Source organism: Nematolebias whitei, chromosome 8, assembly GCF_014905685.2.
Source record: "Nematolebias whitei isolate Nwh7 chromosome 8, NemWhi1, whole genome shotgun sequence".
Classification (NCBI taxonomy): Eukaryota; Metazoa; Chordata; class Actinopteri; order Cyprinodontiformes; family Rivulidae; genus Nematolebias; species Nematolebias whitei.
Window position 1 is genome coordinate 5,523,491 of NC_056505.1, and position 24,941 is coordinate 5,548,431.

At 41.7% G+C, this 24,941-nt stretch overlaps 1 protein-coding gene across 1 annotated transcript in view; it reads right to left on the reverse strand.

Moving 5' to 3' along the window:
* Positions 1-24,941, reverse strand: part of fras1 (Fraser extracellular matrix complex subunit 1) — a 187,546-nt gene that overhangs the window by 91,282 nt on the left and 71,323 nt on the right. The window contains exons 17-23 of the mRNA XM_037680010.1: positions 22,864-23,010; positions 9,479-9,634; positions 6,329-6,475; positions 4,524-4,670; positions 3,452-3,592; positions 2,115-2,255; positions 1,888-2,028 (exon numbers count right to left, since the gene is read on the reverse strand). Of these exons, the coding sequence (XP_037535938.1) occupies positions 1,888-2,028; positions 2,115-2,255; positions 3,452-3,592; positions 4,524-4,670; positions 6,329-6,475; positions 9,479-9,634; positions 22,864-23,010 (1,020 nt within the window). The remainder of the gene's footprint in view (positions 1-1,887; positions 2,029-2,114; positions 2,256-3,451; positions 3,593-4,523; positions 4,671-6,328; positions 6,476-9,478; positions 9,635-22,863; positions 23,011-24,941) is intronic.

The window sequence follows — 24,941 nt, forward strand, 5'->3', positions numbered from 1 at the left end:
GGTTTCTCCCTGTTCAAAGGGAGTCATTCCTTTCCACTGTCGCCAACCAGCTGCTCAGGATGGAAGGAAGGAAGAGAAGGCTCAACTCAATCTGCTGGCTTCCTTCGATAATTAACTTCCATCCATCCATCGTCGAGTCAGGTCTTGAGAGCAGCAGCAGGGAGGTCCAGGCATCTCTCTCCACAGCCGTACCTTCCAGCAGGACTTCAAGGTGTTCCTGGGTCTTCCCCAGGACCTCCTCTCAGTTGGACGTGCCCCCAGCACCTTCCTAGGGAGGCATCCAGAGGGCATCCCCAAATGTCTGAACCACCTCAGCTGGCTCCTCTGGAAGTGGAGGAACAGCGGCTCTACCCTGAGTCTCTCCTGGAGAACTGAACCTCTCACTCCATCTCCAAGGAGTCCAGCTGCCCTGCAGAGAAGACTCATTTCGACCTCCTGAATCTATGATATCTCCTCTTTCTGCATCTGACCATAGGTGAGGGTAGGAACGTAGGCTGACACAGAGAGCCTCTCCTTGCAGCTCAGCTCCCTCCTCATTACTATGGACCGGAACATAGTCCGCAGTACTACATAAACTGCATCGATCCATCTGCTGGTTTCACGCTCCATTCTTCCCTCACTCATGAACAAAACCCTGAGATATTTGAACTCCCCCATTTGAGGCAGAACCTCCAACCCAAAGAGGACAGTCCACGCTTTTCTGACCGAATGGTCATATGCAACACTAAAACTGCAGCTGTGCAGAAAAATAAATAAATAAATAAATAAAATAATTAAATAAAATAATTACAGCCATTTAGCACAGTGGTCCTAGATACAACAGCCACTTTCAGCCGCTTGTATCTAAGACATCGATCTTTAGGTCATGATTCAAACTTAATGACTGGAGGTGAGGGTTGGAACGTAGACGGACCAGTCAATGAAGAGCTCCTTCTTCACCACCACAGACGAGGCCCTGACCCATCAGTCTGTCTTCATCTCCATCTGGTTCTGACTTACGAACAAAAATCTCAGCTACTTGAACTCCTTTAAGGAAGAAAAACTTTTAATAAATCACAGCTGACGAAATGAGTGTGCAGACGATGCCGTGTGTTTTTGCTGCCATTAGTTGTTCAAAACTCACAGACGGTCAACGTCCCGCACAGTTGTAAGCTTTCAGAAGCACCACAGAACCAAAAGAGGTGTGGAGCAGAACTCAGCTGGGTTGACGTGGAGCGCTAAGCATTAAAAATGTGAAGGACGTCACATCGTTGTCAAAACGTGATGCATCAACTCAGTTTAGTCATTTTCTTTGTAGTTAACTCATTTTTAAACCTAAATACGACGTTGCTGTGTGTCACCATCGATCTTCCCTCTGTAATAAATCTGTTTGTTTAATCCTGCGGTCAGGGGGTCACTCAGACCAGATGTCATCACTTCGTCATATTACTGAGACGGTGCACCAGCTTACTTTTTTCACGTCAACCATTTTGCCTCTGTTACTACCTCTTGTGCAACATAAAGATAAATCTGGGGTGAGTTGGCTTCAACCCCCCTCGCTGCCTCAGTCCATTCAAAAATCTCACTGAGGTGGACAGAAGACGTTTAAGTTCTGCTCTGAGGTGTTTGTGAAAGAGCCTAGAGACTCACCCCGACCTGGAGGGAGCATTTCACCTTGGCTGGACGTGTTTTACTAACTGCTTGTATATTTTTGCGCCAGCTGTAGTTTTCGTGTTGCACAACAGCTCAGTAAATATTGAAATTCTTCTCACAGCACATTTCTCTTTCACAAGCTCCTCAAAAGTCTCCTCACTTCCTGTTAACCTCACAAGGTTAAATAAAAAAAGACAACAGAAATGATGTTTGAATGTTGAATCAGAACTCTGGGTTTTATAAAGTTATTCTTACCGTGGCAGATTCTGGTCTTCAGCTCAGCGTAGTATCCAGGACCGCAGTCGGGGGTGCAGTACCCCTCCATGAGGTAGGTCCGATCACGACAAACGCTGCAGCGTCCGACCCCGTCGCACGACACGCAGTCAGACGAGCAGGCTGCAGGTTTCCATTCATTCATTCAGCATCATTTGAACTTTTACTTCAACACAAAAAGGTAAATAAATGAACGCGTGAGTTTTTACCCTTGCAGACTTTAGATGAGGCGTCCAGGAAATGGTTTCTGCCACATTCGAGCACGCACTGCCCCTGCAGGACGGCGTACGGAGGCTGACAGTCCAGGCAGCGGCCGGGACCCCGACACGTCAAACAGTGATCGTCACAGGCTGGAAACACACACAGGCACAAAAAACAGTCGGCTTCACAAAAAACAAGAACAAAGTGAAGACTTTTTAGAGAAAAGGTCTCACTGGGGTCGACAAATACTCAATATGTAAAATAATCTGGCATTTCTGGGTAATAGTTTGCTTTAATATCATTTTGACGCAGTAATTCTCATTATTTGTGAGCTAATTAAAAATATTAGATTCGTAATAAGAGTTTGTTTTAATAATTTAGGGCGAAACAAATCACAAAGACCATTTAAACAAGTATTGTTTCTAAATAAAATGGATTCTTATGTAACATGTTGAGGGTTAAAAAAAACACGGTAATTAAAAAAAACAACAACAGCAACTTGAAACAATTTAAAGTCATGTCAAATAAATAAATAAAATTAAGGTAATAAAGACAAATAAAAATGTATTCTGCATATTAAACAAGAATTCCTTGATTACCGGTACATCCATCTTTGCCTCATAAGTTTGCATTAAACGACAAAAGTCAAACAGAAGCAGAAAATGTTTGTTGCTTCATTTTGAACTCAGGTCATCGTTTAACTCCACATTTTGTATTTAAGGCATAAAACTCTCAAAAATAACTTGTTTGTCTTTGAGATCAAAACCTTTAACGTAAGCAAAGTCACTGAATAATCCAGATTTATTTAGATTTAAACATTTATTTTTTTTCCAGTCTTATATGTTTTAGCTTGTAGCTAATTTTAGTTTTTAGCTACCGTTTTGCTATTGATTGTTTTAGAAATGGTTTTGCAAGTTTTAGCTTGTAATTAAGAGTTTTTGCTGATTTTAGCTTCCTTTCTCGTTTTAACTTTTACGGTGCAGATGTTCAGCTCCTGCAGAAAACACAGCTCCTCTGCTGCTTTTTATTTTCAAAGTGAACTGAAGCTCTTCTCTTCAATGTACGTCTTCTTGTTGTTGCTCGTCTCCGGTGTCCTGAACGTCCTCGTTAACCGGGGAAACGGCATAAATTTAGCTTTAAAGCGTTTGTTTCTGTTCAAATGAGTTTCCTCTCCGTCCCACAAGAATAATCTGAACATCATCATCACCGTTCACACTTTTATAAAACTATCTCTTTGGGAACTCTGCAGCTGATGAACAGCTTTAATCAAAAGCAGATTACGAGAACAGAACAGGAAATTAGCTGAAGGTGGAACCAGGATATCTCTGCTTGGTGGTGGACTGACCGAGACATCTGTCCCCCTCCTGATAAGACCCAGAGGAGCAGCCCGGCGTGCACAGCCCGTCCTGCAGCACGTAGCCCTCCATGCACTGCAGGCAGTCGGTTCGCAGCGGACCTCTGCACGCGTTGCAGCTCCAGTCGCACTCTGGAGGAGGAGGAGGAGGAGGAGGTTGGGATTAGAGGTGAGGGGATTTCAGCACAGAAATAACACAGAAGAGAGAAATTTAACTTAAAAAAAAATAATCTAGGATGTCCACCTTCACATCTGGGGAGCCAGATTAACAGTCAGGACAAACAGAATTTCAGGGTCCAGAAACCTGTTCGAAGGTCGACACTGACGAAACCTTTTACCCGTTTTTTATTTTGTTGAATTTAGCCTGCAGGGTTTTGATAATTTTCTGTCTTCTTTAAGTCATTTTTAATTAAACTTTGCTAGTGTTTGTCCGTTAGCACCAAGTAATCACTGGATGTACGTCCATCAACACAAATTAAGATGGCCGCCACAGCAAAATCACCAAGAGAACCGCAAACGGCACATTATACGCCTGTCGACAATGATGACAGACAGAAACTCAACCATAAAACATCCGGCCTTCGACAGGCTCATAAAAATGTTACAATTCAGTTAATTTTAATTTAGCAGGGTAGTAGCTGAGAGTCATCCTCAACACATGCTAGCAGATTGAGTTACCTGTGGTTTGAGGTGATTTCTTGTGTCTCCTGAACAAAAACTGAACTTTCAGAAGAAGCAAGGTTGTTGGAAAAACTTCCACTAACAGAGAAATGTGAATCTGTTTGGGTCTCTCAGCGAGAAGATCAGCTGCACATATGGAGGCTTTAAAATCAAAGAACCATGCGTATTTCTTGTGAGCCTCATCCATCAGTTGCGTTGAGCAGAAGACGGTGTTAAAACACACACAATGTTTGCTGTTTGCATTTCTGGACCCAGTTTATTATGACTGAGGGAGCCGTGAACTCATCCCGCTCTTCTTCACTACGTGCGGAGTAATTTATGGATATCATAAAGGGTGCAGGATCGGTGGTCGTTATTAATCCTCTCCTCGGCGGTGGCGTACCTCTGCAGGTCCGGGTGGTGCTGTTCAGGTAGTACTGATGGGCGCAGCTGTCGTACTGGCATTCTCCAAACAGCAGCACCTTGGTCGGGTCACGGCAAGACGTGCAGACGCCAGCCGAGTCGCACGTCCGGCACTGGCTGTCACATCCTGACAAATTAAATAACATAAAATCAGATTTAAAAGGTGGGTAAAGAGGTCGGAGCAGACGGCAGAGGGTGGATTTAATTCAGTTTATTAAGTCGGTTCACAACAGAAGTCACCTCGAGGCGCTGTACAAAAAAAAGAAAAAAATACATTTTTCTTGATTTTTAAGAACCTTAAACCGTTTTGTTTTGATGTTCAAATGATAAACACGTTTTTGTTTATTTGAAAAAAGACCAGCTGACAACAGAACAGTCAAAAAGTATTAGAAAAACAGGACGAAGCGGTCAAACGGAAAACTAAATTTTACTCCATTTTGAACAGATTTTAACACCATCTATGACTTAAAACTTACAAAAGTACAAAGCAGCACAAAATGGACTGAGAGAAGCTGTAAGAGCATCCAAGAGGCCGTACAGAGAGAAACTGGATCGCTTCTACTTTAATGCTGACACAAAGCAGGTGTGGCGAGGCCTGCAACACATCACAGACAACAGAACCCCCAGCAGCACCATCAGCTCTACTGCCCTCTCTGCAGAGCATCTACCACCGCAGAGTCCACAGGAAGGCTACCTCCATCGTTAAGGACCTCACCGACCCCCAACATGGAGTATTCACACTTGTACCATTCAGCCGGAGGTACAGATCCTCCAAATTCAAGAACTCCTTCTTTCCAAGTGCCACCAGACTCTTAAATAACTGGATGTGCCTGTCACTCGACTGAACCTCTTCATACATTTGCACTTTTTTTTTATCTCTTTAATGTTACATTTTGAACATTCTCCTTGGTTGGTACTTTTGCTGCTCTCAATTCTCTCTGATTATAACAATTATCTGAAGCGCTGTCAACGTGCATAACATGGGTTCAATCCTCTCCAAATTATTCAGGTTTATTTAATTGTAAACTCACTTCTGGTCTGATAATAAAGACGTGTTTATCGGTTTATCTCAGGTCTCGGAGTGGAGGTTTTTGGAAACCTCCGGGCATCGATGTGAACTCGCACGTGTTAACTACGAATGACTGAAATAGTTTTTCTGTGCGAGGAGATGAACAACAGTAACAATGGCAGAGAGCAGAGTGCTGTTTGTGCTGATCACCATTTCCAACATGTAGGATCAACCCAACCTCGTCCTCGGTCCAAACCAACGTTACACAATACACAACGCACGTGTCGTTGACACGCAGAAATCACAGCGCCAGCTTGTGACACGTCATGAAAACTACAGCAGATCTAACGAGCCAAGAATTACGGAGTAAACATGCAACTTTTTCACAACATCGGGAAAACGCTAAAGTTTCTAGAGCTTGTTCACGTGTAAACAGAACTTTGGTTGTTTTATGACATTAGAAACCCACTTATGTAAATCTAAACGTTTCATCAGATAAATGTGGGATAAAGTTAATTTTAGAAACTGAGCAGAGTCTGTTAATAACAAAGATGCCAGCTGGTGCAAGCTGACATGACTTTGGCATTTTCTACCTGACAAGTCAACAAAAACAAAGTGAAACGTTATTAAAACATCCGTCTTGGTTTGTCTGTAGCGTTGGCAAAACATCTCCTGAACCAGTGGGCAGGAACTGGATGTACCTTTACAACCTCGTTCAAGGAGCAAACACACAAAAATATTGAGCTAGACTCGGGCGTGGACCCTCCCCGTGTTACCTTGACAGATCCGACGGCCGTTGTCATAGTAACCCATGGGACACTTGGGGGCACAAAGACCAGAGGGCAGCAAGACTGCGTTGGCGAGGCAGGAAGTGCAGGACAGAGGCCCCGCCCCACTGCAGGACTCGCATGAAGGATGGCATTCTGGGAAAAGAAGCGAACGCAATTAAATACTGTGAGATTAAATGAAATAACATCATAATAAAAGTCGGTGTTACTCCTGGAATACACGTGCAAAATATTCATACATGTGACAGTTTTACAGTAAATTAAAAGCCAGAATGTGCTGCTCAAAATCCTCCACAGCTCAAATGGTGAGAATCCTAACAGGAAAAAGAGCCGGCAGGTGAAAAATAACCTTCATCGTTATCGCTAAAGAACATAACGGTTCTGAAAGTCCAGTCTTTGAGCTCCTGAGAGCACAGGATACGTTCAGATTAAATATTGTGACTGAGTCCGTTGTTCATTGTCCTGTTTTATCTCCTCTTTTTACATATTTGTGTTAAAGTGTGCGTTGAGCTGCTAAATGAGGCTCCTGAGGTTCTGCTCTCACAGCCTGAAGCCTCCTCTTTCCGTTTGAGCCTGAATCAGAACGAAGCGCTGCAGCAGCGCAGCGTGGAGGCAGCTTCTCTCCTGTTCACCTGCTGAACTGAAGGACGAGGAGCTGCGGTAACGGCTCGGGACGAAGACGATGACAGAACTAATGAGACGAAGGGCCACAGGAGGGGAGGAAGACGAAGGGGACGATGACGATGAGGCTAATGAGGGTACGGAGGACTCCGGGCAACGATCAGTCGATGAGTAGGAGGATGAGAACACTGATGGTTACTCTGACGATGAGGAGGGGTGATTACAGTAAGAGCGAGGAGGAAAATGAAGATGAAATCGAGAATTATGAAGATGATGACAATGAAAGATTACATTAATAAAGAGGAAGAGCGATGAGAATAAAGCCAATGGGGAAGAGAAATAAAAACTGGAAGAAAATGTGATTAAAATGTGATGAACAGCAGTGGACAGAGTTTATAAATAAAACAAAAAAAGACCAGATTCACTAAAACTACGCAGCGCTAACATCTGAGCAACATTAGTATCCCACCGACGAAGGTGCAACAATCAAGTTTTTGCCTCCAGTTGTGTCTGTTTATCTCATGAACCACTGGATGGACCTGAAAGAAACTTCCTGAAAGTTACAAACTCGTTACCGTAATTTCTGGACTATAAGCTGATACTTTTTTCACAAGCTTTGAACACAGTGGCTTATATTATGCTGCCCCTAATTTATGGATTTTATTTATTTGACGGGCTAATGAGCTTCATGCCACCAAACCATTTAGCCTCGTCACACCCAGGCGCTCACATATCTGCCCAATACATGTCTCTCTATGGGGGTGGGTCCTCGTGACTAAATGAGACCACCTGTATGAATAGAAATTAATAATAATCCGACCAATGAAATTACCGAACCCCTCCTGATCTCCCGCTCTCTCCTCCCCTCTCCGTTGTGCCCCCAGGGAGGGAAGAAGCACGATGAAGAGGAAAGCACAAGCTCATGGGCGCAGTGCGAAGGAGGAAAACGAAGATAGTGATGAGTGACTTCCTTTTTTTTTTTTAACCAGCCGTGTTACCAGCACTGTTCAGAAAAAAAAAAAAAAAACTGTACGTATTTGTGTATGTTGCCAATACGTATTTAATTAAAAGTGTAAAAAATCTTTGTGTGTAAATGTCTCATGTTACAACATGGACACCCGCAGCTTATAGACAAGTGTGAGCCTATATATGTACTTAAAAAAAAATAGTGGACGCAGCTTATAATCAATAATCCGGACATTATGGTAACTTTCCGTCAACACAAAATGGCAGCCATAGCTAGTCAAACTTAGCCCACTAAAAACCAGCTCAGACTCAAACAGTTCAACAGATACTGAGCTAAACTTTAATGTGGTAGTGGCTGAAAGTCATTAATAAAATATACTCAAAGCACCAACAGATCACGCAAAATTTTGCAATCTGACACGAGACTCCATATTCATATTGGGTCATTGTCAAGGTTTGTTTCTATTATTAGCATATTTTTCATCATTCTCCCCAGAAAGTTCACCTGGACCAGCCACTGTGTCTGAATTGCTTTCCTGCCAGTCGAGGCAGACGGCTCCTGATCCTGATCCTGGTTCTGCTGGAGGTTGATTTTAGAAGAAACCGCTTGAAATAAAAGGCAGTGGGCAACAGACCTTTCTTCAAGGAACAATAGGCTTTAAGGAGAAATTATACACAGACTTTTTAAATGAGTAAGTGACATTCGGGCTTCATTGACCATCACTGCATCCCGTTTTATAGGAGGTTTTATTCCACAGCTCGCTGCACCCTCTCTACCCTGATCCCAGCTCCCAGCTGACGGTTGTTGGTGAGCACGAGTGGTGCTCGGTGACAACAGCTTATTTAGACTTAATTACTTAGGGTTCTGTTTGTTAACCTCTGGGTGTGACGCTCTGGTTGATAAAATGTTCTATAGTCATCAGGTTTTGTGTTCTGAATGTGAAACAGCAACAACTGGATGTTAGGCACCTTTTACTGACCACTTCTATGAAAGGTGGGTAATCATGTAAGTTCCTGTGTCTACGTGTTTGCTATCAGAAGATCCCGTGGATCGCTGGACATTTTTCTTTAATGAAACTCTTAGGAAGTAATCACAGGAATTACGACTGATGAATGTTGGAGTCAACCAAATTCAAGATGGCCGCCCCAGACAACTGACTTTAACAAACAGAAAAATAGCTATAAATCAGCTAATTTAAAAGCTGTTAAGCAGCAATTTGGTGCGATATTAGCCAATAGTCATGTTTTTTCTTTGAGGAAGACTACTAGTCTCAGAGCGCCTCGCCGTTCTTCGACCCCACTCGGTTCTAAATGTGTTATTCTACCTATTTTGCTCATTTTTCTTTAAGTTGCAGTAAAAAAAAAAAAGAAGATTAAAACAAAACATCTTCCACTAGGTCACTGAAATCTCCAACTGATGAATAAAACATAAAGTTCTGATTGATATATAGTAGCCTATATATACATATTTTCTTTTACATTTGGACAGCTACATCCTGACCCCTGACCTTTCTACATAAAGTAATGAGGCAGGGAAGTGAAGGTCCTTACTGATGCAGGCTCCGTGCCAACCATAATGACTGGGAGGACAGTGAGGGATGCAGCGATCGACCAGCAGCCACGTCCTCGGAGCGTTGCACCACAGACAAACACTGCCGGTCCCCGTCTGCAGGTCTGCCGTGCAGCGCTGGCAGCCCGAGCTGCACTCTGAGGGAATAAAAGAACACTTTCCAGGTTATCACGCTGTAAGCAGTAAAATACACGCTGATACCAGACATCCTGAAGAAGCTAATGCACCACTTCCTGTTTACTTTTACTGGATTTAACACAAGGAATGAATGTTCTGCTGTAAAACTGAGCTGAACATGCAAACAAACCAAACAAAGAGGTGATTTACGTTTATGCACAGACTTTTAAAAAAAATGCTTGAATCTTTTGCATATTTAACCTTTTAATGGGGCTGGGACAGCAGCCTGCGGACAGAAAAGAGTTCAACTGCGTAACTTCTGAACAAACTTGCAGTGAGATGAGACGTTTCTGTGTTCAGGTAACGGATGAAAACCTAACTGCTGGAATAAAACGGGTAAGAAAGGAGCTGCTGATGACAGAACGCCGTCGGCTGTGAGTACACGTTGTCATGGCAACGTCGGCTGCAGCGCTGCATCCGACTCACACTGGGAATTCACAAAAACTACAGCGATTTAAAAATAAAAATTGTTTACACATTATTTGTTAACTTGAGCCCTGCGGAACGAAGCTGCTCGCACACATGTGACATCTGTGCACACGAGTTAAAAACGGAGTTGGTTTTTGGTTTTCTGTATAAGTTCTGTCCTTTGAGGCAGCTGGAAGTTGATTGTTGTAATTTTGAGGCTTTAAAAGAAAAACATTTAGGTGTGTTTGTCTATCACATCATGTTAACAATATCTGTTTGGATGGGAAAAAAAGGTGAACGGATAGAAATTGTGCAAACTAACGGGTAAAATTGAAATACTTCTTATAATTTTAATCCTCAAAGTTGGGGTCATGACCCCACGGACCTGCAGGTCATTAAACACCAGGTGATGGTCCTGAGACGACACAGAAAAATCTAATTTAACTGCAAATTGTTACAAAAACAGTTGTAACTGGATGGCATGGGGTTTTGTTTTGTCCCGTTTAATTTATCTTTTAATGAAGATCTTTAGTCAGTGAAGGGTTAACAGTCTGTTGTTGGTATTTTGTTGTTCAGAAGATAAAAATTAGGACACCTCTGATTTATTCTGTTCATTTCATATATTTTAAATAAAAATCCTGAATTATTTCCTGTTTTAATGATCACTTATGTTTTTTTTTTTTTACCAAGCCCATGTACTTTGAACTCAAATAAACCATTTATGTGGGTCAAATGATTGATTTTCTTTATTTTGTGTCTTATTATTGATCGTTTCATGAAGTGCGCTACTGGAAAAGAGAGCTTGATCTCATCGGGTTAAGTGATGCTGATCATAAAACCTGTCAAACGTGCTCCTGATAAAAGTCAAATAAATAATCCAGAAAACTTTTTGTTGTTAAACCGTGTTTGTAAAGAAGACTAGTGAAGGAGCAAAAACAAAACGTTAAGTTTGAGTCATTTTCTTCCTAAAGTTAAATTAAAACATCCCCTTCTCACTTCGTTGTCCCTCTTTGCATCTTTACACCTGAAACTGCATCACGGTCCACCGCAGCAGATAAGAGCCGACCCTCAGACCCACATCCGTCTTCAGACAGCAGCACCGCCACACAGACGGGTCTGAGATCAGCTCAACGGTGACGACCACCTGGAGGCGTTTTATCAGCTGCCTGCGTTGTGTTTGAACCGGCACACAGGTGGAGGGGAGAGATCACCATCAGACCAACATCAGGGCTCTGCAGGTGATGCTTCGTGGTTTGGACAGGTGAGGACAACGGTGGGAGGCAGACACACAAAGATTTTGAAGAAAGAGAAGAAAACATCTCCATCTTCTACCACTTATCTGTAGGCAGGTCCCAGAGGCAACAGGTTCTGAAGAGAAACCCAGACCTCCCCCTCCCCAGTGACACTGTCCAGCTCCGCCAGGGGGATCTAAAGATGTTCCCAGGTCAGAGGATGTATAGTCCCTCCAAAGAGTTCTGTGTCTGCCCCCGAGTGTCCAGGAGGCATCCTGATCAGATGAATCATCTCAACCGGCACCTTTCAATGCAGAGGAGCAGCAGCTCTACTGAGAACTCCCACCAGATGATGGAGCTCCTCACCCTCTCCTTAAGGCTGAGCCCAGCCACGCTACGAAGGAAGCTCATTTCAGCCGATTGGATCCAGGATGTGGTTCTTTGGGTCATGATACAAACTTCATGATCACAGGTGGGGGTTGGAGCATAGACAGACCAGTAAATCTAGAGCTTTGCATTTTGACTCAACTCTTTTTCAACAAAAACAACGAAAGCAAAACCCACGTAACTGAGGACAAGACCCTGATCCGTCCCATTCCTGGTACCAGTACACCCATGATCAGTCCCTGGTGGGTTCTCTCATGGTAAACAGGTCTCAGATGAGGGGTCAGACCAAAAGCAATTAAAAACTTTAATGGATGAATGACATGTGCCAAACCTCACCTGGAAAAAAGGAAACTGTGTTTAGGAATCCCAGTTTGGCGCCAACATAAACAGCTGAGATCCACTGGGACTAATGAACTTCAAGGGTGTAAGTAACAGCAGAGGACTTCAACCAGACGCTGTTGCATTATCTGCCTTACGGCATGCCCCTGGCCTGATCGTTACTCTTTGTGATTTGTAAAAGTTAACCTTTTTTTGTGCTCCACCTGTGCCTTGGTTCCCCATCTAAAGCCTCCTCGTGACCTCCTCCGCTGCTCCTTGCCTTCCACCACTTGCCTCATCAAATTAATCTTTCTGGAACCATTTGATGGGGTAGAGGCAGGGCAGCCGACTCGGGACACAAAAGTCCCAGGTTCGATCACCCAGTCATTGCACATGTTGTGGCGTCTCTGAGCAGCACACCTTAACTCCAAATGCTCCCCGGGCGCTTTCAATAGCTGCCCACTGCTCCACCTGGTGGTGGATGGGTTAAATGCAGAGAGACGATTTTGCCATTGTATGGGAACAGATAATGATGACAACGCATAACACATTATTATTATTATTTGGACCTTCGGCTCTGTGAAAACCACAATTTCTAACCATAAGAAACTAATTGGACAATATATGCTTCCTGTGGACAATAACATATCTCAGTAACTCTGCTCTTTGCTCTCCAGGGTTCCAGTCCCTCCCTGCCGAGTCATCACATCGTTCGTTCATTCACTTATTGTAAATAAACACTGTTAAACTTTTCTCTGATCTTGGACTTGTTTCTTTTCGGCCATTTACTATCTGGGTATTATACTAGAACCTTACACTGTGGAAACCGACCGACTGAAAATGAGGCCATGATCCATCGATCTATCTCCCGCTCCATCCTACCATCACTCAAGAACAAGATGCCCAGATCCCAGATCTCCTCCACCGGAGACAACACTGTTTTCTGTCTCATCAATCATAGTGCAGGTAGATTATTGTTTTTATCCAAACCAGTCAGTCAGCTCCTGAGAGGAAACCTGGTTTGGTTCCCAGGTTTAATCAGCGCAGGTGAACAGATGGGAGATCCGTGGTCCTGCAGCTGTGTGAGACTGAGTGAAGGATTAAACTAAATACTAAATCCCTTAGATGTCGATTTTCAAATCTAAACAATAAAACCTGCATCACCTGACCAGTCCAAAACAAAATAATCCAGAACAACATCAGATTTATCAAGGAAGGCATGAGGAAAACTGTTCAAGTGGCTGTAACTTAATCAGTTGTACAGATAATAAGCTAAAGTTTGATGTGGTAGTAGCTGAGAGTCATAGTTCTTGTGATCCTCTCCCGCGTTAAAACCTTTGCCTTCTTTTCCCTGCAGTACATGTTGAACTCTAATCTCTTGCTAATGAGAGCCATCATTGTGGATAACGATCTTCCTGCATCAAAAGGTATTTAAAAAAAGAAATATTAAACGGTCTTGGTGTCATCTCACAATCACGCCTTCCATATAATATCCCCTTGCGAGAAAAACAGGCGTGTCAGCGATCCTCCTGCCAACGTTCTGCAGGCGATCGGCTCTGAACGCTGAACAAATTGCTCCACACCGGAGATAAGATAACTCGGGCGTCAGGGGTTATTGACTGTGCAGACTAAAACTGAATATAAAACTAAAACAGTATTGATCTGGCTCCTCGGAGACCCTCTTTACGGCGTAGTTACCATTTTTGAAGCACATAAAAATGATATTCCGAAGTTATAAATTATCTGCACAAGAGACGGATGCTGCTCCTCTCCAGCGGAACGGATTTATATCAGATATTATCCCATCTAGTGTTTCTTTACCCCCCACCCCTCCCCACATTTCCTGAATTTCTTAAATGAGACTCAAACAAGACAATCAAGACAGATGCTTCTCGGCTGATTGCCTCACTGAGATTCTGGGCCAATAAAAGGTGTTTGGCTGAGCGGGTCCTCCTGTAATGAAGCCTGAGTGCAGAACCGGGTCAGGAGATAGGAAGAATTGGGACGTGTTGCGTATGAGCTGAGCTGAGAAGAGCAGAGAAGCTGTGTCCCTTTTCACCGTGTCAGGACTCGCCACTCCAATGACTGGATTCATAAGCGCAGTGATTAAGGAAGTTCTGGTTCTTTTTTACACGCTCACATCTGGATCGCTGTTGGCTCAGAAACTAAATGGGTTTTCATCCTGTTTGGGTTTTATGATAAGGTCTGATGAGCCTAGACTAGAGCATGGGTGTCAAACTCAGCTACAAAAGGGGGCCAAAACTAAAACTTGGTGCCACGGTCTAATCTCCGTTGATACATTAACTCATGTCAGATACTCGATTGCTTTTCTCAGTTGCAGGTTCAGCAACAAGAGTTAGATTGGTCTAAATTTACGTTCTCGGTTAACCTTTACCCATCAAAACAACAACATTACTAAAGAAAAAGAACCTTATTTGGCTTCAAAGTTGGCCACCTGTCAAGGGAAGTGGCAGTAAATGAAGTATGCTTTGTTTGTAAGAACAACAAAAAGTTATTTGACATTTAAACTATCATCTTGGGGGCCAGATACAACACTAACAAGGGCCAGATTTGGCCCCTGGGCCTTGAAATTGACTCATGTGGCCTAGAGATTAAAAGAGATACTGGTAATTGGAATCTTATGAACAGCATTTCTGTGAGAAGGTTATGGACAATTAACATCTTTCCTGTTGCATATGGCTCTTTGGATGACTTCAGCTTAAATCTGACCAGATTGATGAGATTACAGCTAATCCAAAGTAGATTGTTGCCATCTTCAACAGTTTTAAAGTCATAAATGGCATATTAGTGCCGGGGAGCGCCATATTTATTATCGTCACAGCACAGTTATCATCGCCCATCAAAGGGCAAAGGCAAACATTTATATGTGTGTGTGTGTTCCCTAAATATCTCATGGACCACAGAAAACATTTTAATGAACGTTGCAGAAACTGATCAATAGGAGTACATCTACAACTGATGTACGTCTGACGTCAATCTGGTCCAAGATGGCCGTCACAGCTGATTACCCTTAGCAAACAAAAACAAAAATGTTTCAACTCAGTCATTTTTACAGACACTGAGCTAAAGTTTGGTGCAGAAGAAGCTGAGCACCAACAGACTGCAAACTTTTTGTTTAAAATATACTATTTGTGGTCAACTCTGTCAGCAAAATATCTCATTATCCACTGGGAAGACTTTGAAGAAACTTTCAGGAACTGAACGTTGAACGTACAGCTAAAAGTGATTAGCTTTTGGAGTCGTACCAATTCAACATGGCTATAACGCAGTCAGTTTTACAGATACAGAGCTGCAGTGTGATGTGGTAGTTGCTGAGAGTTATCTCAACCTGTGCTCTGAGCGTGAAGTTTGACCAAACTGGGACAGCACCATTTAACTTTTATTGGCCTTGGACTCCGGCACATTAACTGTTATTATCCTCATTAATAGGCCAGAGAGGTATACATCTGGTGTGCTCTGCCAAAGCCTTAATGATCGTTGTGATATAACTTGCATTTGTAAGGGCACTACGCCAAGACACCCTTTGATCATTTTCAAACGTTTTATGAAAAACTTGAAATGTACAGGATTTCTTGTACAACCTGGCACAGAATTGGGATGATAACTGAGGTTGATGATGCTTGGCCATATTTCAAAACCTCATTTAGTGCTGTTTTGAACAAACATGCCCCTCTCAAAAACATTACAGTAAAAAAAAAAAAAACAATCATCTTAGCTTCTGGTTCAGTCCTGACCTGTCTGAGCTGATTCCCAATAAAACACAAAGGGCTAAACCCTCCAACAAAGTAAGTGACTGGCAATCATACAAGGCTTTAAGAAAAAAGTGTACTCAGTCTATTAGAGAAGCAAAATCAAACTATTTCAAGTAGCAACTGGTCCTGTTGAAATTTATGGAATTCAATCAGAACAACGGAAAACAAAAATATGCTCCTGGTGCCCTCACACCTGCCCACTGTTATTAAATATTAATTCAACCTTTATTTAAACAGGTTAGTCCCACTGAGCCATGAGGACTCATTTACAAGAGAGACCTGAAGTTTAACAGTGATGACAACAATAGACCATCACAGATGATGCATACTATATTTTTTTAAATGCTATAATGTATATATATTTTTTATAAATATAATGGTCTTGTTATCACAGACAAATCCAAAATGGTAAACCACTTCAACAGACACTTGGTTGAAGCCAGCTGTCCATACAAGGACAGTTCTGGTGCTCCTATTCGTTCTCCTGTCAATCTAACATCTGTCACATCTGCTTCAGAATTCCCCATTTCTCATTTCAGCCCATACAGGAGTCTGAGGTTCTTGGTGAACTGCTCAATCTGGACACCCATAAATCAGCCAGTCTGGATGCATTAGATAACCATTTCCTAAAATTAGCAGCTCAAACGAGTTCAGCGCCTATCGCCTGTATTTTTAATCTCTTGCTTCAAACTGGTGCACCACCCCAGTACTGGAAGTCTGCTGCTGTCACCTCACTTTGTAAAGACGGTAATAACTCAGACATAAATTGCTACAGGACCATTTCCATCTTGTCCTGTCTCTCCAAAATATAGGCAAAGGAGATCAGCAAGCAGCTCCTGTACCACTTGAGGTCCCAAAACATTATTAATAAGTTTCAGTCTGACTTCAGATGGGGACAGAGCTGCATCACAGCTACACTCAAAGTCTTTAATGACATAATCTGTGCCGTTGACAACAAACGGTACTGTGGCGCTGCAGTGGTTGATCTATCAAAGGCTTTTGACTCTATGTGAACCATAAATTACTTCTAGACATGCTAAGGGACATGGGACTCTCCGGAAGCTGTTTAACTTGGTTCAGTTAAAAAAAAAATTTTTTTAATTGTCTACAGTCAGTGAGGGTGGTGGGTCTTCTGTACGATCCTCTACCTCTACCTAGTGGTGTTCCACAAGGAAGCATTCTGGGGCCTACTCTTTTTAATATTTATATTAAGAACATTTCCCTGTCAGTAAGTGATTATCATATGCAAATACATGCTGATGATACAATCATTACTCATCCTTTATTTATACAGGTTAGTTTATTGTCTCTATACATCCAGTCCTTCCCTGACTACTGCTCTGTCTTCATTGGAGGCTAGCTTCTCTTGGATTCAACGGGCTTTCACTAATCTACAGCTGGTTTTAACCAAAGACAAATCTAACAACGTTCAGTCAGGTCCTCTGGATGGTTTCTTCTTGTTGAAACATTTCATCTTTTATTCAAAAGACCTCTTCAGTCTGAGGAGCTGCAACAAACTCAGTCTTATAAAAAAAAAAAAACCTTCTCATAGTGGATCAACTAGTTTACTGGTGCTCAGGTGGTTCCTGTAGTCCGCCCTCTCCCCCGCCGCCTGCTCAAACTAGTTTGAAGCAATCCTGACCAAAGTGGTTCAAAATATTCTGATGCATGCTCAATAATCCAGACCTGGATTATTGAGCATGCATCGGAATATTTTGAGTGTTTGAGTGTTTAGAGTGGAATACAGTTCATTACATTTCCAAAACCTAAACAAAGTTTGGAAAAATGTAAAAGATGGATAAAGGCCGGCAGCCGACCTCACGAGCAGCTGTGATAAACGTGAACTACCACATTTCCGTCTATACGAAGGAAACTGCAGGTAAATCTGGTAAAGTTTCTGTCATAATAACATTGTATGCTTAATGGTTAAATTAAAGGCTAATGCTTAAAACTAGTTCTTTGTTTTGTGTTTTGTATGAAGATATTTGTTGCAACTTCTGGTTGCACAAGTTTAGTCTTTGTTTGATATGATCAGTTAAAACTAAACCAATTTTGCACAGAGTTTATTAAGTTGTGTAATGTAAAATTTACACTCTTACATACTGAATTTTACTGTAAATTACAGCCCTGTGTCGCTCTGCAGAATGAAAACATCCACTGCAGTAACCTTTTTAAGTTATTACTATCTTTGATTGTTTTTGCCCGTCTTCTTTGCATTAATGTTGGCTGATAAGGCAGAAAAGCTTCACTAAATGCATCAAGTAACACCATGAGCTTCATTACCGCCACCATTACTTATTAGTCGGAGGTTAGTTCACCCTGGGTTACATTTACGCGTGGGCGGAGCGATCTTACTGTTCCCGTCATGTAAAAAACAGTTGTTGACTCCGTCCTGTAAAGTAACAGCAACAAAAGATGCGGATAAACCCAGGCAGTCGATCCAAACCTGGTGATGAGTCCAGATAAAGAGCAGAACATTAAGGACGGCGCTCAGAATAATTACAGTTTAGCGGTGTGATGATTCGTATTTCAGTGAGCTGTAATTAAGTATGCGCCAATTACGTAGAAAAAGGAGAGTGGAAATAAACAAATGTAACCCTTCCGCTCGTGTAATGATGAAAATATTATTTGTTGGAAGCTGTGTTTGTTCTCCCACAATACTAACATCAGAAAGATCATGGTTTAATCAACAGGTCAGTGTTGAATTTCCTGCGAGTTCTTTTTCCAGTCTGGGAAATGCGAGCCATTTTCCAGGTTTTCCCTGATTTCAAGAGTTGCATGGAACCTCTAAAATAAAATGTCAAGTTTATTGTTAGAAGCTGTGAAGGAGTAAACTTGAACATCTTTGTCATTTCCTCCTTTTCAGTAAATAAATCTAAATCTTCCATCCAAAACCACAGCAAAAGTGAGAATATTCAAAAAGTTCTGTTGAGAGGAACTCATTCTTCCAGCGACAACAGAAAGAAGTCATTTTAAATAAATAAAACTTTATAAAATCAGTGAATAACTTTTTTTCCTGCAGAGACTCATTGAGTCAATGTCAGAAATGTGGGGCTTTCATTTTCTGCAGACAGAACAGGGAATAAGAACTGCCCTCATGTGTTCTTTCATGTTCAGGGTTCTTATGGTGACGCTGTCTCACCACATATACATGTCTATTTAATGCTAATACGTTGGAAAAGGACGGTTTCTGACAAACTAAAGCAGCTGTTAGCTTTGGGTGAAACTATTTCATTTCAACTTTCCAGGAAGAAAATTGTTTCCTCTTTTTTGTCAAAACTCACTATCACCCCTAAAATACGACTGAGGAAGAAAAGGGGAGTGAAAAGATGAGAGAGAGCCAGAGGCCGTAATTTGTTGCTTTTATCCCCACACAGTAACAGAACTCTGGTTCAGGTCTAAATATCTGATCAGAAACAAAAGCATAAAGTCGTGTTCGACAGTGCAGGTGTTGCTGACAGTCAAACCCGTCTCGTTAACCTGTGTGGTGCAGAATACAAAGGACTACTTTACAACGTCTGCATCTTTAATTGAAAATATTTTATTCTGTTTGCATTTTCCATGTCTGAATACCAAGGGCACTGACAGGTACATTAAACACATTATGTTCTTTGGCTTTAAGGGGGACATGCGGTAAACCCATTTCTCACGACTTATTTGTAACAAAACTTTGGAGTCAATTTGGTCAAAACACAAAGTTACAGATTCTTCTGTTGCCCGTTTTTAGAGTTGAGATCTCAAAAACGCAGTCGATACTAAAAAGTACAAAACAGACTCCTAAATAAGCAAATTACTAATATTTATGCAAATCATTTAAGTTAAATGGTTTTCTATGAAGAAAATCAAAATATTCTACACATATTAATTGTTATTGTATATTGTTAATGACATGAGCAACGAGACTGAAAAAATTATGAGGAACAAAAATGGAATTGCCTGTAAAAGTATGTAACGCTTGCAATGAAATAGATTTAGTCCCTTTTGGACGATGACGTCCCTTTAAACCAGAACGAGAGCCATTTCTACATTCTCAGTGTGGGAGTTCCAGTGTTTGATCATCAGAGGGTGCCATACTCCAACACCATCTGTTCCTGATGAAGCTCCAAGGCAGGCAAAGACACTCCCTCAACGCTGGAGCATTACCCTGCCAATGGTTCGTGCTCTCAGCCCTTTGTGTGTTTCTAGAGCCTTGTGAATTCTTACTGTACCTTTGTTATGTGATCTTTCCAGTGAACCACCTGTGACCTACCAGTGTACTTGGACCTTCTCGTGAACCTCTGGAACCTTACCTGTGCCCCTTCAGCTGCTCTCCTGTGTCTCCAGCTACATGCTCTCTGGACCTCCTCATGACTGTAAAGGATTCTGGAACCAAACGGACGGCCTACCATCTACCAGTAAGGAAGCTGCATGCTCTGAGTAAAACCCCTGTGCTGAACTCTGGACATAAACCATCTCATTGCTCCACAGGGTTCCTGATTAATCCTGAGTTGATTATCACTGTAAATAAAAGCACTGAATTGACCTTCTTGTGTCTGAGTTGTTCATCTTCAGTTCTTTCATACTGGGTATTCTGTTCTTGTGACACTCAGCAAACGGTTGAGTTCATTTCTGGGGCAGGATGAACTCCCTCTGGACCACCCCTGGTCTCTAAACCTGTTTGTGGTCCATGGAGACAGTCCACAAGAAGAGGAGGACATCAGATTTTGGAACCTCAGAAACTTGATTTTGCTCTTTGCAGATGACGTGTTTCTGTCCGTGCCAACAATCTATGACCAACACCGTTCACTGGAGCAGTTCTACACGGGGATCAAAACCAGCTCCTTAAAGTCTGAGTCCATGGTTCTTTATCAGAAGTACAGTATTGTTCAAGTGATCCCTTTGAGTCGGAGGGAAGTCTTGGCCTCAAGTGGAGGAGTTCCGATATGTGAGAGTCTTTTTCAAGAGCCAAAGGATGGAGCAGGAAATGGATTGACTGCAGTATTGAGTGTGTTGGTCCAGTCTGTCATGGTTAATTAAGGACTGTGTGGAAATGTGAAGTGCTCCATTTATTGGTCTATCGTTGTTCCAACCTTCTTCTATAGTCACATGACAGAAAGAAAAAACTCAGACAAAAATATTAAAACTTATATTTTTAGGCAGTAAAATAAGGTCATTTGTTTTTTCTCTAAGCAACACTTATTGTCATAAAGTTAAAGGACAATGTGAGGATAAAAAATCTCTTCAAAATGTTTAGATCTTAATTTAAAAAAGTGTAAACGACAAGAAAAGGAGCGTTTCTACACCGAGGGGAGCTGGGAGGGGATGGACAGATGATGAACAGATTCTGCCTCTGGTGCTCTCATGTTGAATTAACAGGCCGTTTAAGAATGATGGCACCACAGCCTCAACCGATGAAATGGAAGAACTGATGACCGCAGCGTTTCTGCGGCCCAGAAGAACCTCAACGCCGTTTTCTATTAACCAGAGCTGGTTGATCACTGCTCGGCTAGGACCTGACCGATTGTGTTAAACAGCGCTGATCTGAGTTCTAGGTCAGGATCAGATTCACTTCTTAACTGGGTCCGTCACCATGGTAACTGATGCACCACACCTAAAAAACTCCCATCAGGAATTATCAGGTTGGGACTTTCTAATGGGGTCTCAATGACTTTATTTAAAAAAATAAAATAAAAAAAGCCAAATGTATCAAATAGCATCGCTTGGGGTCTGAATTCTGATGCAATACAGAACCAAACGGGCCAAGAAACCCTTCCATCCAGCAGCTGTCAGCTTCACAAATCCAAATATTAAATTGTTTATCAATGATTTTTTTTATTTAAAAAAATAAAAGTATAATTTTGGAGAAACAAGCTTTTTCACTTCCATCCAGCCTTTGTCCATTAAATTCTCAACAACCTAGCTCCATCTTATATTAGAGATCTTATTGTTCCATATTTTTTTAACAGAGCACTTCACTCTCAGACGGCAGGTTTACTTGTGGTTCCTAGAGTTTCCAAAATAAAATGGGAGTTATCAGCTCCCTTTCAGTTCTCAGGCTCCTCTCTTGTGGAACCAACTTCCAGTTTCTGTCCGTGAGGCTGACACATTGTTTACTTTTAAGATTAGGTATTTCCTTTTTGATAAATCCTATAGTTAGGGTCGGCTTGGGTTTCCTGAGCTATTCCTTAGTTATGCTGCTATAGGCTTAGACTGCTGAGGACAAACTGACCACATTTCATCACCCTGCTGCTGTCTTGTTAGAAAAATATCTCCTGACACCCGGGTTTTATTTTCATTGAACACCTAAAAGGAATCACTACTTGTACTTCACCAACTGATGAATGTTTGGAGTCAATCCGATTAAAGATGGCCACCAAACTAATCCACTTTTTTCCAACACACAAATTGATTCAACTCTCAATTTTACAGATACGGAGTTAAAAATGTAGTGTGGTAGTAGCTGAGAGTCATTCCGACATAATCCGAGCGCTAAATGAGCACACGAGATCTCTATGTGGCGGGTGATAAGCAATTCATCGAGGGATTTATAAGTTTAAGTGTTTTTAATTATCACCTCCAGATGTGAAACTGAGCACTTTGGAACATTTGACATTTTGTTAAAATTCATAGCTTGTGTTGTTTTCACAAAGTTTTAAACGATAATTCAAAAACGTTGACGGATTAAAATCTCGTATGAATCGATTTACAAAAGACTTTTGTAAAGATTTTAATAAACTGCAGCCATTCAGCTACTAAACAACTACCGGTAAATCTGTTTTGTTTCCTGCTGCTCTTCTAAAGAACAATAAATGTTTCATTTACCTTTTCAGATAATTGTAAAACCTAAACCACTAAAATAAAACATCTCCGTTAAAAACCTTCTACTCCACAAAGATGATGGAGATTATTTGGGTCTCGGTCTGCGTCAGAAAACGCTCAGCGGACTCGATTCCTGGCAGAATCGAAGCCTCTGATCCTCGTCCAAGTCAATCAGGCGACACAAACGAGTCGTCCGGGCAGAGGGTTCGATGAAAGCGTCACATTTATACGACAAGCGAGCGTCCGCTCACATCTGGACACAGCTGGACTTACTGAGACACTCTCCTGTGGCGGCGCTGAGGAAACGCCCCTCCTGACAGCTCGTTGTGCAGTGGCCGTCCTGATGGGAGGCCAGAGGGGGGCAGGAGGTGCAGTCGGCCTGGGAGGAACCGGAGCAGGTCTGGCAGGACGGATGGCAGCCTGGAAGGGACACAGGTGTTGATTAAACCAACTGGGATCTACTTTTCTACAGCCTCAGAAGAACCTTACACCAGCGGTGAACCGTGATTACAAGAGCTTCAGACAGGAAGTGATGTAACAACCTTCAACACGCTGACGTCAAAGCCCACTTCAATGTTTCAGACTGCAATGTAACAATATTCCAAAGAACTTGCTGGTTCTGTAAAATTTAATTTCATGTAATGAAACCAACATACAACTTTAATAATGAAAATGATGAAATAAAGCTAAATCTGATATTAAACCTTTATTTTGTGGAGCTACTACAATTTTAATGAGGATTGTTTTATTTTTTTCAGGTTGCAATTAAATGCATCACAAAACTTCCCATAATCAAAAACAAAACAAACAACATCTTGCAGGGCCTCCCCGAAGGCTCAGAGTCCCGTGTTTTAGTCCCATCACTCTACATCAACATTGTGATTGGTAAATTTCCCTGTCAGTTATTAAACAAACGCATCCTGCAGAAACTGAGCTCAGCCTTCTCTGCTGGCGGTGAAGTCCCGACCAATCAGAAAGTTCCTTAGTTTCAGTTTAAGTCTCAACAGTTTCACCTGTAGAGTCTGGGTTTGGGTCTTTTACGCATCGTCATTTTATGACAAGAGCAGTTTCTGTCAAATGAAGCAACGAATTATAGTTGGACTGAAATAAACTACATTAGGATAAAGTGAAGTAATTTGGTCTGAATGTAGTTTAATTCAAATCAGACTTGTTTTACCTGAGATGGATTCTGGTCTGAGATGGCACCAGCCGAACAAACGAACTCCAGCTTTCCCTTTAATTAGTTTCCTCTCTGCGTTTTATTTTTAAATCTAACCATTCAAACACCAAACTGCTCAGCTCGATCCAGAAAAGCTTGATCACTGTTTTGGCATTTGAACGTTTTACACTTTTCAAAATATAAACTTAAATTTTAAAATATGTCCCCGTAGAAATATATAGAAATATTTTAAATCCTTTCAAAAACCTTATTCTTAAACTCTGCTTCATTAAACGTATTCTTTTGTTTTCTATTTAGCGTTAAGCTACTGCTTTGCTACTTTTAGATTTTATTTACTTTTCTGTTTGTTTTAACTTCAGCTACTTCCTCAACAACGTTCAGCTGTTCTCCAGAACCCGGCCTTCACGCAGTATTTTAGCAGGAACTGCAGTTTCTCAAGTTTGAGTTTATTTTTGGAGTAACACTTTTGAAATTGTAGGTTTTTATATTTACCTCTGAATATTTGAAAGAAACAGGTTTTAAACTCTTTACAGATCCAGTCTGGGTAAAAAAAAAAAAACACAAAAACATTTTCGTGGTTTTCTTCAACCAGGTGACTGAATGATGCGGGGAAACGTTTGCAAACTACAAAAATATATACTCGGCTAAAAATAAACGCCTGATCGAGGTCCAGTTAAGGCAGAAATGGTAAAAGTAAAGAGTCCTCGTGTATTCAGAGCCTTTTTAAACTCTTCGGGTTCTGCAAAGAGCTTTGATTGATTTGTTTTGTTGCTTTTGATTGAATAAATAAATAAATAAATAAATAAATAAATATAGAGACCAAAAAAAAAAAAGGTGTTTCCAATTCACCTAATAGATTATGTTAAATAATTTAAACTATGAACAGCTGCTTCATTTGGGTTCAAACGATCCACTCTGGTCCTCTGTTCGGGGTCCCCTAAACTGGTCTCTACCTTTGTTTTCCATGAACAGTGTTTCCATTAACATTTTACAAGCAGGGCGCCCCGCCCGGTCAACTGAACCAAGCACCCTGCCTAATGACAGACCCCCCCCCCGACAAAAATCACAGAATATATGAGCACCCTGCCAAGGCAACTACAGTAGTCCCTCGCTACTTCGCAGTTCGTTTTTCACGGGCCCGCTCTATCGTGGTTTATCAAAGTAAGACTGG